Source organism: Anser cygnoides, chromosome 3, assembly GCF_040182565.1.
Source record: "Anser cygnoides isolate HZ-2024a breed goose chromosome 3, Taihu_goose_T2T_genome, whole genome shotgun sequence".
NCBI classification, from domain to species: domain Eukaryota; kingdom Metazoa; phylum Chordata; class Aves; order Anseriformes; family Anatidae; genus Anser; species Anser cygnoides.
Genome location: NC_089875.1, coordinates 57458055 through 57471954, shown reverse-complemented (window position 1 = coordinate 57471954; position 13900 = coordinate 57458055). Strand labels below are relative to the sequence as shown.

Below are 13900 nucleotides of genomic sequence, written 5' to 3'. Positions count from 1 at the left end.
TAGTGCCACAATGATTCTATCACAAGCGACCTACTTTTTGTTCTTAATTTCCTGTTCATTGTTTATTAGAGTGGAGTATAATGCTTGGATGTTTTCTCAGTCAAACAGGCTTCTTACTTACATGTTTTTGTGGTGTTTTTTGAGTCCTTATAATCCCAGTTCTATTACTTAACAGGCTACAGAGCTCGCAGAGTATACAGCCAAGATCGCACTTCTTGAAGAGGCAAGGAAGCGTAAAGAGAGCGAGGTTGAAGAATGGCAAATCAGAGTGAGTATCTTTGTCAAAGCTGCTCCGAAGTTCCGCACGTGGGCAGAGCATACCATGGTGCTTAGTCTGGTGTAACTTCTGTCATATGTGGAGACACACATCCATGCACCATCAGAGAAGGGCAGACTTGCGGTTAATGTGCAGTATGCCTCCAAAACATCTCTTTCAACAAGCTTTTAGTCAAAATTTAAAGTGGGAGTCTGTATAAAACCTAAAAATGTGATCATCTTGGAGTGGGCACCAGCCTTGAGGCTGCTGTCAGTGGCTTCCTGATGCCTGGGTCTGGAGAACTGCGTAACTAGACACAGTAAAACCGAGAATAAACCACGCAAGGCTGGGAATGTCTGGTGCTCCCAGCGCCACGTAACTATCACTGCAGACTGAATGGGAGGGTAGAACCACTGAAGAAGCAAGAAAGCTGTCTTCCTACTGCATAACCTTGTTACACATGCCAACTCAGGAATCTAGGTTCTTGCTCTCTGGAACCCATATTTACAACCTGCACTTCTTCAAGTGGAGAACAGGTTGAAGATAACTAATTTTCTACAAAACAGTTTAGGAAAAACTGTTTTATTGGAGGAATATTCTTAGTTTAGCTATCCTGCATATTACACCATGGGTAATGATACTGTCACTAGCAAAAAAAAAAATCTGCTTAAGAAAGCAACAAAGTACTGTCAGCTGGAGACTTAATTCCTTACTTCTTGCTTTTTCATTGTAGAATGACAAAACTGGGAAGATAAGCATTGAAGTGTTCATTAAGCTTGTTTAAACCAAATGTATTAAAATATTCTTTACTCTTTTTTTCCCTAGGCAAGGGAAGCCCAGGAGGATCTGGTAAAGACAAAGGAGGAACTGCACTTGGTAATGACTGCTCCACCTCCACCCCCACCTGTCTATGAGACCGTGAACTACCACGTCCATGATAACTTGCACGATGAAGGGTCCGAGTACTCTGCCTACAGCGCAGAGTTGTCCAGTGAGGGGATCAGGAATGACCGCAATGAGGAGAAGCGCATTACTGAGGCTGAGAAGAACGAGCGTGTACAGAGGCAATTGAGGGTAAGAAAATGTTTGGAGGAGGGAGAGTAATGGAAGAAATTATTCCTGGAGAATGGATAATTTAACCACTTGGTTAAATACACAAAGCACTTTACTTACAAGAAGCAGAAGTTCATTTAAAGACTAAGTCTCACCAGAATCACTGCTGTCATGAGCTGAAAGCTTCTTGTGTATAATCTGTTTTTAATGTTCTTTATTTTGCAGGCACTGACAGATGAGCTGGCACAGGCTAGAGATGAAGATAAGAGGACCCAAAATGATATTATCCACTCAGAGAACGTGCGACAGGGACGTGACAAGTACAAGACACTGCGACAAATCCGACAAGGCAACACCAAGCAGAGAATTGATGAGTTTGAGGCAATGTAATGATGCTTATAACGAGAAACCAAGACTGTGGGAAAAGCAGATCTTAATGCTGTGTTTTTGTTTGTTGTTGTTTTCCCTGAGGAGGGGTTACTATGATATTTAACAAATGTCCTCTAAACCCAGAGGTGTTTGCATCTCCCCTTTATTCCATACTGTGTGTTAAATTTGGTAGAGTTAAAAATTCATCATACCACTGATCCTGGTAACTTGCTCATGCCTTTGCTTAGTGCCAAAAGGCCTTACGCTTATGTCACATCTCTCTTTTAAGCAACACAAACCTGCAAACCTACAAACATCTAGTTGTAGATGCAGGTCCTGTGCAGGTGCTGGATTCAGCTTGGTCTAAAAATAAGCAACTGTGGATGAATTTTGTGCCATATGTCTTTGTGTTACAGTCACAGTGTAAAGTCCAACAGTTGAGAAGACAACTCAGGAACTGCAAACACCTGTGTGTGCTTGTGCTTGCACCTTGTTTTTTCTCCTTCGTCTTCATGCCCACCTTCCCCGATACACAAACAAAAGAACTGACAACACCTCAGAACTACTTTGCATGGAAATAAGGCTTTTTCTGGTTACTGTGCTCAATTGGAGGTATTCTGCAGTGACAGCTCACAAGTGTGGCGTAGGAACACTGACACCCTCCTTACGTAACAACTAGGCAGATACTCTGTTGGAATAATACACTACTGTGTTTGCATTCCAGCTTCATTACTGATCAGTTATAGTGTAGTATTTATATATATTAAATATGCAATATGTGGATTGCTGTACTAGTTTAAAAGGGAAATAGTTTTGCTCTGTATATTTTGTTACTTTTCAGATTTAATGAGACTTGCATCTGTAAAGAAGTCTAAACACTGTAGTCTGCGGTGCAACTGATTATTTACTATAAAGCATTATTTGTAAAGATCACTTTTTTTACTTAATGATGAAAATTGATATGTACACATGATCCAATATATACAATTTTACTGCACCTATTTTTCTAACAAATTTTCTAATTTTTTAAATGTTTGATTTAAAGTTTCAGACTCCAAACATGAAGGGACTGCTTGTTTATATCACAGTTGTATTCTCTCTATTAGAGAGCATTTCTGTGACTATTCCTTCCCCACTAATCTCCCCCCTTTCCTTGAAAATCTGTTAGAAAGTGAGATACAGTATGTTGTCAGCTCTTCTCTTCCATTTACAACATCTATGCTGCTTTATACTCCAGTTGAGTTTTGTTGTGTGGTGTTTTTTTATTTGCAGCAGCAAACATCTAAATAAAAGATCTGCAGAGTAACAAAGGATGTGGAGTTGAGTGTTTCTTGTGTAGGGTGGATGCTGTGTAAGGTGTGCTGGTTTCTAAGATTCTGAGGCTAGCATATGAATCCCTGTCTTTCACTTCTGCGTCCTTAACCACCATCCTGTTCTGGAAAGGAAGAAAGGATAACATGTGCTGGAATCTTCACTTCAGTCAGAGGGAAAAGAGGTATGTAACAGCAGTACTAGTTAGGGTTGTATATACAAAGCTTCTGCTGCCTGTAACACTGCTTCATCTGAGGCAAAGGGAGCTGATGGCATGTTGGCGTTAGGCTTGCATTTCCAATAGTTCACATGAGTAAGTGATAAGCTTAGCTGGGCCATACACCATATGGATCAGTCAGGCTTGTTAATACTGGTTCACACCAGCAGCTGAGAAGAACAAGGAACTTTCTGTAACCACGTTTATTTTACTAGCTGATGTCCTGCACTCCCCTACTGAAGGAGAATTTATACATTTACCTGGTTGTAAGCACCTTAGTACAGCACATATTTGAAAGACAGGTGGGTCACCCAGGCAGAAGCTTTTTAGGGTTATGCAAAGTAGTACGGGCACTAGAGGTAATTCTGAAGCATAGAGGTGTTAGCATCACTAATTTACAGCAAACTGTTAAAAGTGATCTAGTTTCAATTCCTCTCTGGTTACCTATGAAGCATCAAAACCAGAATGAAATCATGTAACTTAAAGGATAGGAATTTTTCCCTATGAAGTATTCCAATCTGTCTTCAAGTAACCACAGCTCTATACCCAGCCATAAGAAGCTGCATACCATCTGTCTGCTAGTGCCTTGTCAGCATAATCCGTTTCAAAGTTTGTTACTCCGGAAGAAACAATACTAACCTTACATCCCACCTAGAGATACAGATAACAAAGCCTTAGTTTTTGGAGAAATACAACCTTTGGTGTCACACCCTTTCAAATATATAACTACTCCCTAGATGCTGGGGTAGGTACTGTTGTAGCGCACCTTTTCCCCAGACCTGGCATGTGTATATGCCACTTGAATTTAAAACATCACATATGGGGAAGGAAAAGTTATTGTGCAGTAATTTCTCACGATTTAAAGTTTTCCATATTTGAATGCAGTACAAGTGTAAAGTCCATCCATGTGTTTGGCCTGCAGAGCACTTCCTGCCATTGAAGCGCTGACTGAGAAACAAGGTCTGCAGATCCAAACGATTCCTCTGAAAGAAAGCAAAAGGGAAGGTCACGGGGTTACTTTTCATTTGGCCTTACCCAAAGACATATCTAGGTCCAGCTCTGTACCATTTCTGGCCCAAATGACTGGACAACAAACAAGCTGCTGCTCTCAATTCTAGAGCATTTCTCAGACATTTCCGACCTTTTGAGAAAGAAGGCTCTTCTTGATGTTAGACCAGAGCCTAATGCTCATACATGCCCTTAGTCCTTCCCTTTAGGGCTTCTGAGCAAGTTTCACTTTCTGTATTGCCCATTGGAAGGATTTGTGGATATAAAGCAATAAGCACAGATCTGCAAGGCTGAAATTCATATGCTTACTTCTGAAGTGATTGCTATTATTTTAAAAATAGCCAAGTCATAGAAAACTGCTCAGGGAACAAGTCTTGAAAAATACATAGGGAGCTCCAGATGAGTTGATGCACCCACCTGTTCTGTTCCTGTCTTCTGTATGGCCAGGCTCTGTCCCTGAATGTTACCATGCTAACAAATGTCTTTGCCTGACAATTCCCACTGACAGCCCGGAGCTTCTGCACAGGCCTGAACTAAAACACAGGCACTGGTTCTTGCAGGATCAAAGCCTGAGACTACAAGTTGCTTAGGTCAGGGACTGGGGGTTGTCTGTGTAGGCATGTGACAGATAACAGCACAGTGCAAATACTACTTTTGGAATGTAAAATAAGTGTTTTTCCCCCCAAAATACCTTCAACATTTAGTGATGAAGAACTTACTTGCACCAAGCTTGGCTCCCCCTAGGAACTGATCCTGTGAGCCAAAAGTTGACTGGTCCCAGATGGTCAAGTGCAGACATGACTGCTGTAGCTGTGCTGGGGTAACATCGTCAAAGACAAACAAATGTTTCCACTGAGGACAGTCTTCTTTCTTCAGGACAGGTGACTTTTGCTTTAACTCTGCTTGGTCTGGAAGGATAAGGCAGCTTCCCCCCAAAAAAACAATGAGAGTTCAGCAAGTTTGCTGAGCCAAGCAGTGTTTTACTCAATCAGAAAACAGAACGTGCGCTACTCAACCAGGACCCTTCACTTTGCCTTAAATAGCAAAAAGTTCAGCTAAGTGCAAGGTAGAACATGATGCTAGTTTGTTTCTTTTGGGGACTTTGGCTCCTGTCTGCCTTCAGTGTGGGTCTTTCTGTTTTTCCTCTGTTGGCACTGGCTGATGAGGGAGCCCTTACTCCCAGTTCTGTTACCCAGTACTGTCCGAAACCTGCCTGTTCAGTAGATAAAATGCTCACCCACTTCACTGAAGATAGGTACCACAGCAGGTGAAGTGGCTGTAGGAGATAATTTAACACAGTAATGTCTGACATCCAGAAAGTAAAATGGCCCCACATACTAAGCACAGAGCACACTGAAGAAAAATTCAGTCCTTCCTCTTTTAAAATGCGTAGACCAAAGTTTTCTTCTTGCTTTCCAAAGCTGTATTAAACTGTGCAAGGGCACAGCTGAAACCAGGAATGAAAATACAGTATTTTCACCTCCCTCTTGTGTCACACATTTTTTTCCTCCTAATATCTAAAAAGCAGATGCTTAAAATAGTGAACTCTAAATTTTAATGCCAACAGTAAATTGTGATGTTCCACTCAGGACCCTTCAGTGTCCTGCTGCGTGCTGCTGTTATGCAGACACTCAGATGTAAACTGTCACAATTACAAGCAAGTCTGACTAAGTGCATGGACAGTGCCACTTTCACACAGCAGTCTCCTGATGAAAGCGAGTTAATTCTTACCTTTGCACAGGATGTTTGTGACACTTCCCATTTGAAGTGTTAAATCTCGTACATACCCTTTAACGAAAGAGTTCAGCATTCCAGCAGGTCTCAGCACAGGCAAGTTCTTGGCCCCAAATATCATAACCTGAAGCTGGCAGTTGGGAACTCCTTGGTCTTTTTCTCCTGAAACAGGAGAATTTATCACATTAAATAACCAGTTAGTTCAGCTGATAACATCAGATGCCCCTGTAATTAAGCAGGAAAATTATTAAGTAAGTGCTACAACTGAAATAAGGACTCAGTGCTGTATTAAGATCATTTGAAAGATTTGAACCTGCTTTCACAGGTCACGATTCACACAAAGAAAGCAAGCAGTGAATAGCAGATTGCTCTGTGACTCCTGTTCCAAACACAGAGCTTTCAGTTGTTTTGCTAAAGGTACCCACGGGGCAGTACCCACAGGAGCATTTCCCTGATACAAAGCCAGAAGCAGGAGAAACAGCCCAACCTGTGACGTGATAGTGCTCCTCTGTTACAGCTCTGTTTGTAGAGCAGAGGCACAGCAGGCATGAGTAGGGAAGAAAAATGGAAGAAAGCAAGCTGGTGACTTTGGGATTGCTTTGAAAAAAAAAAGGGGGGGGGGAACAAAATTAAGCTAACAGCTAATTAAGATCTTTCTACTGGTCTCTACCTGTTCTATGCTCCCAAACACAGCATTACTAGCGCTCTGGAGCTCTCCACACCTTACTATGAACTTGGGAAGTAAGGAAGGTGAGGTTGCCCTATCCACTCCCCTCAATGTGTTTATATTTCTCCATCAGCAGATGCTTGCTCTGACGCATTATTTCAATGTTTAATGTATCGTACAAGCCTTCCATTATCAAAAACTGAATCCTATGCATTTTGAAGTAGTCATCTTCCAAGTGAAACAATCTCTCTCAAGTGAGACCACTGGAGGAAGCCAAGGGGCTGGTCCAGTACCCTTGCAGCCATTTCCCTTCCACCTTTTACCTAAATTGCTAGTCTCTACCTTGAGCAGAGAAACTACTACACCACCTCCAGAATAAGGTCTACCGGTAACACCATAACAGGTACAAGCTTGCCAAACATCTGGATGCATCATACTGTAACTATTGAAATTATCAACTTTTGCTGGCATTAAAAAGAACAAAAATGTGAAGTAGGCACATTGTCCTTCACTGATCCTAATTCTTTTCTAGCCAAGGGATTCATGTATTCTGGAATGCTTGATACCTTCTCTCATCCGTCTTTCAAACTGGAAATTTTTATACTGGGCTGGTACCGACAGTCTTGCAGACACCAGGAGTTCTCCACTGTACTGGGTAAGACTGTGTTCAGGCTTTTCAAGCTGAAAGAAGAGACATACAGAAATTGGCATTACATACTATTCCACATCATTCTCACAGCTCCTTTATATTTATAACAGGTGTTACTCGTGGGCTGGATTGACAGCATTCTTCCCTCAATGACCTCAGAAGGGTGATCTCTTCCATAACTTTCACAACATCACGTTCTTAAGATACAAGCACAAGAATTAACAGTCACCTTGGATTTTAGCTGGTACCAGTTGAATGACTCCATCGAGTTATCTTCAAAATTCCACGTGGCCAATGGAATCACCACTTCCCCCAAAAACACCCTGTACTTCAGAGCTCCTGCATGCCACACAGAGATCTGAAGCTGCCGACTTCCCAGCTGGGAGTATTCAATCTTGTACTGGAAAGATAAACAGCATTTATAAAGCAACACACAGGGTGAACGCACAGCCTGCTCAAAGGCAGCCTGACCACAGCATGGCTGAAGGCATCAGGATGCAGACAGAACTATGCTGTCTGAACGTGCCTTGCAATTTCCATGCTACCTCACTCCTTAAATGCTAAAATAATGCCCATGCAAATATGAAACGACATTCCAGGAATACCTCGGCTTCCATTGCTAAAGATTTTAATTCATCCAGAACTTCAAATAATTCTTGACCATTGTTCTTTATAAATTACTTTTCTGTTTTATACTCCCAGTACAATTTGGCTGCTCTGGTTGGAGGTCAGGTCAAGATTAAGACACCTGACAAAGGTGCTAAAACTTCCATTCTGGTCAGTGGAAATTTACTCAACGCAGTCAGCAGGAGCAAGGCAGTAATTCAGGAAACCAGTCCTTAAAGCCCTGATCCACTCCCTAAGCACAGTTAAGAGCTCTTTGAGATATCACTGGGTATCTGAGATACCCACACAAGTCTGGTAACCTGCACCCACCTGGACTGAAAACGAGGCAATGACATGGCTGCGGGCATCCCTACTGACATTTGGGCTGCTGAATCACAGGCTGGGTGTAGGCTCTGGGAAGAATGACCCTGATTCACCCTACCTAGCTTCCAGCAACTCTTAAGAGCACTTGTGCTCCTCACCAATGCGCGTACCCAAGTGCAGGTGCCTTCATTTGCAGACAGATCCCACTGAGTTGGATCTCAGTGCTGTGGTGCAGTTTACCTGTACTAGCACTATGCTCGTTCGACCATTTCTCTTTGTTTAAACCAATTTAAATAATTTCTAATTAATCTACCCTTAGCATTCACACAGCCAACTCAGGCATGGCTCTCACTCTCTACCAGTTCTGCATCGCTCTGGCATTGAAAAACGACTATAGAATAGGAACCAATTATTTCAGTGTTAGTGTTTAAGTTGGGAGAAAAAAGCACCTATCTGCAGACTCCGAGATATATGAGAATTACATAGATTGTATACATCTTTTTGTTGTTATCAATTTTTAACAATGTTCTTTTCAAACATTTTGCCTGTTTCACTTGCTACAAATTGGTGATGTTCATACACACTGAAACTTTCATGTAGCTCAAGGAGAAATAATGTAAGTTCGTCCATTCATTTTGTTTCACATCTCTTCCAAGACTACACAGAAAATTAGGTGTTGCTGCAGCTCACTGATGCACAAACACACAAAAAGAGGTTTTGTAGTGACCTGGGCACAAAACCGGAAACAACAAAACTAATCCAGGGGCGCCCCATCCTAACTGCAGACTCCCAGTGACACAGAAAACAAAGGGCATCATTTGAAAGGGACACCTGTGTAAAATACTCACTCTGCTCTGCAATACACTCACTTCCTGAAGGCACCAGAAACATGTCTATAAAGGACACTTTGCTTTTGCTACAAGGTAACTCAGAACAACACCTTTAAGCGTGTTTCATGCACAAAGGAAGACTCTTTTGAGGGTGCACAATTCACTAGTGTAACTTTAAAAGCATTTTCAGTCCAAAAGTTATCTGAACTGAAACCAACCATTTCTTAATGACTGTTGTCACTGACTCCTGCAATTGCCCCATCAGGACAATGCTGAACTTGCAGGATTGCACATTATAAAAGGAGACATTACCACGGAAGAGTGCTTTTAGCGACACACAATTGCAAGCAGTACCTTCAAAGTCTCATCAAATTCTGGATCCACTGTGTTCTTTCTGACAGCTGTCTTCCGCTTACTCCGAGGAGATTTATCAGGAAGTAAATAAATCTTGACATAGCTTGTAAATAGAGAGGATATATGGAATGTGACCAGAAGAGGAAGAAAAAAAAAAATCAAACTAAGAAGAAAAATGATTTATTTAAAGGAGAACAATGAATTATTTAATTCAAACAATTTTATTGAGTTTATAATTTACTAAGCAATAAAATGGCAAATTGTGATTTGTATCCATTTTCATTAAAATAAACACTCAGGCTATAAAGGTCTCTGTATATCATTCAGATAATGTGTTTCAATCCTATTCTAATTGGGAAAGAATTAGGCTCTGAATGCGAATCTTCTATTTACATACTCTTGGCCTCCAATAAAATAGCCACCAAGAATGTCACCTTGTCATTTGTAGTGACAGCTTTGTGAGGAAAGCACAGAGCGTATTATGTGCTCAAAAAAAACAAAACTCAAAAACAACAAAACTCAAAAACCTTTAGGTTCATTGCTGTTTGTGCTGATTGTTCACAGAATTAAGTAACATGTGGCAAATAAAAGGTATAATCACACATAATGCATAATAATTCGTAACTTACAAATGATAATTGTTGTAATAACCACTAGAATGATAGTAGAAGAGTATGTAAAATGTTCAAAATTGCTTTAATGCTTTTTCAAGTAAATAACAGTAAAAAAATGAAATTCTTCTGGAAGCTGAGTTGAACAAGTATCAAGCACCAATGACAACTACCCAAAGTTTCTCATGTGTAGGTCATGTCAAAATTAATACTTAAACTTTCCCCTTAATATAAGTTCAGTGGGCTGTATTTATATTACAGCTTCAAAACTGAAGAGTATTAGCAGTAGGGAGTGCTTGCTCACAGCTTGGCAACTGTATTTTTGGTATAAATTTCAGATAATATAATTTAAACCAATTTCAAAACAGCCTCTTGATTAACTTCCTGGCTAATTTACAGTCAGTTGTATTTCCTATAATCAGAACTTACACTTCTTCCCTATTTTTTCGAAACCTATCCATAGGGAAGAACTACTTTTTAAAATATTCAGGTAGTAGAATTTTTAGCCTCTTAAACTGATCTGGGGTGACAGAGTAACAAGTAGACAGTCAGACCTCAAACCAGTCAAACAATTCAACACATTTTAAACATCACTTAGAAGTTTGTTTTCTGTCAAGTGCTCTGAGTGCACTGACTGTACTTTTTTCTGTTGGTTTGGGAACCAACATAAATAAATAAATATATACCAACAGAGAACATAATGTCCAGTACACAGCTCTTCCCACATCACCTTTCAGACTTTCTGCAACTGATTGCCCAAATTTATTACCAGGGGACTTAAAGAACCTTGACCCACTCCAAAACACTCCCAAACTATTCCACTTTGTAAGCTGCTGTTCCAGCGAGGCTTTTTTTAACACAAAGCTCATCTTTATGACCTTACTCTGCAAGATATTCAAAGCCACATTCCTTCCGGGGGAAGGTGATTGCAACTCTGCAATTTCCAGTGTGGTCACTCAAGTGCTCAAACACCACATGACAGCAGGGGTAGAATACATTGTTAGGTATTCTGCTTGGTGATTTTCCGCAAATGATTGCTGCACGGTCAGAGAGGATCAATTAGTAATAAACAAACAAACAAACCACCAAGGCTTAACTGCCCAACCAATCATTTCTGTGACCTATTTTATCCACAGAAGTAGGTACTTCTTCCTCTTGTGATATGTAATTATTAACCAACTTTAGATTTTAAAACGTGTTGCAGTATCTGAAATTTCCATTCTTATTACAGATGAGGAAGATGGAAGCACAGAAGTAGTATGGCAATCACCCAGTAACCCACAATGAGTCAGTGGATGAATTAGCAACATGACTCACATTTCAATTTTCCATCTCATGGTTTAGCCACGTGTATATTAATTTTGCAGGCACAACTTAAGAGCTAGAATCTAAACAGTTGCTCTCAAGATCCAAAGTTGCTCATCAGCAACACAGATAACCAACTGCCTGCTCACAGGCAGGGGAACAGACAAGTAAGAGCAGAAAATGGTCGGAACAGAAATCAAAAAGTGCTGGTATGAAACCTGTTTGCCTTGCAGTGTGTAGCTGTAAAAAGTGCAGATATATACACTGGATGTTCTGAGTGCGCTAACATGGCATACCATCATATAACAATCCATTTCTATATTTATGTATCTTAAAACCAAAATATTTTGCTTATTATTTCTTTTCTCTTTCTCTACAAAATACTTACGGATTACATTTTTTCTTCTTCTCTTCTCCATAAGCCAGATTCTTGCATCCCTTGATGCAAATTTCTAAGATGCGAGCCTTGAAGATGTATCTTATGGCAAACTCTATTTCTCCTGTGATGTCAGCTTTGCCGAAGTTGCCAGATTCAGTGCAAGTGCTGTTAAGACTATACAAACTCCCCTAAGAAAAAACAAATGTTTGAGAAAAGTAGCTTCAGATCTAATAGGACAAAACATTTATTTCCCTCAAATGCCAGTATCTTTAGTGCCATGACTGCAGAGCTGTTGTAAGTCATGAGGTTTTTATGTTAACTTTATAAAATCATTCTATTGTTTCCGTAACAACCCTGAAAATTATAACTAATTGCATTTCTACTGCTTTACCTTTTCAGCAAACTCTCTGAGCTAACAAAGTGCTTTCTTAGATAACTTCTAGATCTAAAAATTGTCTCCCAATAAATTGCTTTGTGGCTTCCCATCAGCAAAATGAGTAAAGTGTCTGACAGGAAGAAAGTACTGTCTCCCAATGATGGTTTCAGAAAAGGTTCTGAAATCTAGGAACGTATGAAATACAGAACTAGACTGCTGTTAATAGTGATGCTCATAGCACCACTGCTGAGATGCCAGGTTCTATTAGGTATTACTGGTAACAAAAGCAGCATTGCACAGCCAGCAAATACGCTACGAGATCACCCAATTCCATGTAAAATGACAGATTCCATACTGTTCAGGAAAAATTAACATACAAAGATATCCAGCTGTCATAAGTTAGTGCATTGAGAAGGTGTTTCCTGGCTCACCTCAGCCACTTTTTTCTCTTTTCATCTACTTACTTTCACCTACAGGGCAAAGGTTTAGATGCTCTCCATCCGGTTATATATAAACAGTATTTGTTTCTAGCATTTACAGAAGCCATGAAACTGAAATGAATGAAGAGACTATGGTCTTTTCTGTGGCCCAGCACAGGCACCTAACTTGCTAGTGCTATCTAGCCATCTTCACTGTAACAAACTATCAACTCAATCAAAATAGCTTGGTCTCCATTCATTTATAATGGTACTCTTTAAGGTAGGCTCTAGAATTTTTTTTTAACATATCATATGTCATGAAGACGCAGTTGCTGTTGGGATTAATCTCACAACAATATCATCCGAGATTGTTAAGATATCTGCGTTAGATCACTCCTGTCTGAAAAAAAAAAAAAAAAAAAAAACACAAAAAAAACCAGCCCACACAGGACTGGTTAACCAAGGAGTTCTGCTTGCACAACCCAGCAGCTAAAAGTGCAGAGTAGTGTTTATAAGATCATATCTATCTCCCATGCAGATGCTCTTGCCAATGCTGCAGATGTGCAGCTTGCCAAATACTCACATTAAAATTCACATGAACAGCTTACTTAAATTAAAGAAGCTATCTAGGCTATCTTATAAGTTCTAAGCAACGTAGAAACCTGATGAAAGAAGGGTCAGAGTGCTTATTAAGGAAGTCACAAGTAGTGTTAGGGCTGTTTTGACCTGCTGCTTGTTGCATGTAATCTTGCTCCCTCTACAAGATGTGTATCAGTGTAATCTATCTCCCTTGCAGGGAGATCTTCCTTTGTTCAGTTCTGCTCTTTCACTCCCTGACAAAGAATATTTTTATTCATCTGACAAAAAAAAAAAATTCTTCAAAAATCCTTCGTGACAAAGGAATGCAAATAGACCTTTTTGTTATCTCATATGTCTTAACAGAAGTTCTGCAGAAGTGCTCCAAATTTTTTTGCACAGAACCTCTTATTTATTCATAGAAACTGAAGAGTTATTTTGATTACTGATGTTAGGACTGAAAACAATACATACATCTCCCACCTGATCAGAAATTAAATATGTTCAATGTAGAAATCACTCTTGCTTCAGTGAACAGGGATTTAGCAATGACTTTATGTATTGTACTCCTGCTGGCATGACTGGAAGCAACGGCATCTTATGTTTTGGAAGACATATTTTCATGAAGTGGTCATCGATATCAAACACCCATAAAGAGAAGTTTAATGGAACTTGACCTTCCCCCCTCTATAAGACAGTAGAAAATATTTCACTTTTAAGAGTGGATTGTCTACAGTAAAGTTCAAATTGTTGCCGGTAGAATCACAAATGTCATCCAAAATAGTTATTCATTTGTCTGTGCAACATCTCAGACTCCACAGCACAGTAAACTGTGAGAGCGCCAAAGGCCTTGTGT

The 13900-nt window shown here is 40.1% G+C and overlaps 2 protein-coding genes across 4 annotated transcripts in view; one reads left to right on the top strand and one right to left on the bottom strand.

Moving 5' to 3' along the window:
* EZR (ezrin) overlaps positions 1–2991 on the top strand; it is a 37483-nt gene extending 34492 nt beyond the window's left edge. For both annotated transcript variants that reach the window (XM_048080743.2, XM_048080742.2), the window contains exons 12-14: positions 176–268; positions 1082–1330; positions 1535–2991. In XM_048080743.2, coding sequence (XP_047936700.1) covers positions 176–268; positions 1082–1330; positions 1535–1699 — 507 coding nt within the window. In that variant the 3' untranslated portion in view covers positions 1700–2991. The remainder of the gene's footprint in view (positions 1–175; positions 269–1081; positions 1331–1534) is intronic.
* The window catches only part of SYTL3 (synaptotagmin like 3), a 35725-nt gene continuing 23993 nt past the window's right edge, over positions 2169–13900 (bottom strand). For both annotated transcript variants that reach the window (XM_013194186.3, XM_013194185.3), the window contains exons 10-16: positions 11683–11861; positions 9379–9481; positions 7494–7664; positions 7182–7296; positions 6002–6110; positions 4934–5139; positions 2169–4189 (exon numbers count right to left, since the gene is read on the bottom strand). In XM_013194186.3, coding sequence (XP_013049640.3) covers positions 4059–4189; positions 4934–5139; positions 6002–6110; positions 7182–7296; positions 7494–7664; positions 9379–9481; positions 11683–11861 — 1014 coding nt within the window. In that variant the 3' untranslated portion in view covers positions 2169–4058. The remainder of the gene's footprint in view (positions 4190–4933; positions 5140–6001; positions 6111–7181; positions 7297–7493; positions 7665–9378; positions 9482–11682; positions 11862–13900) is intronic.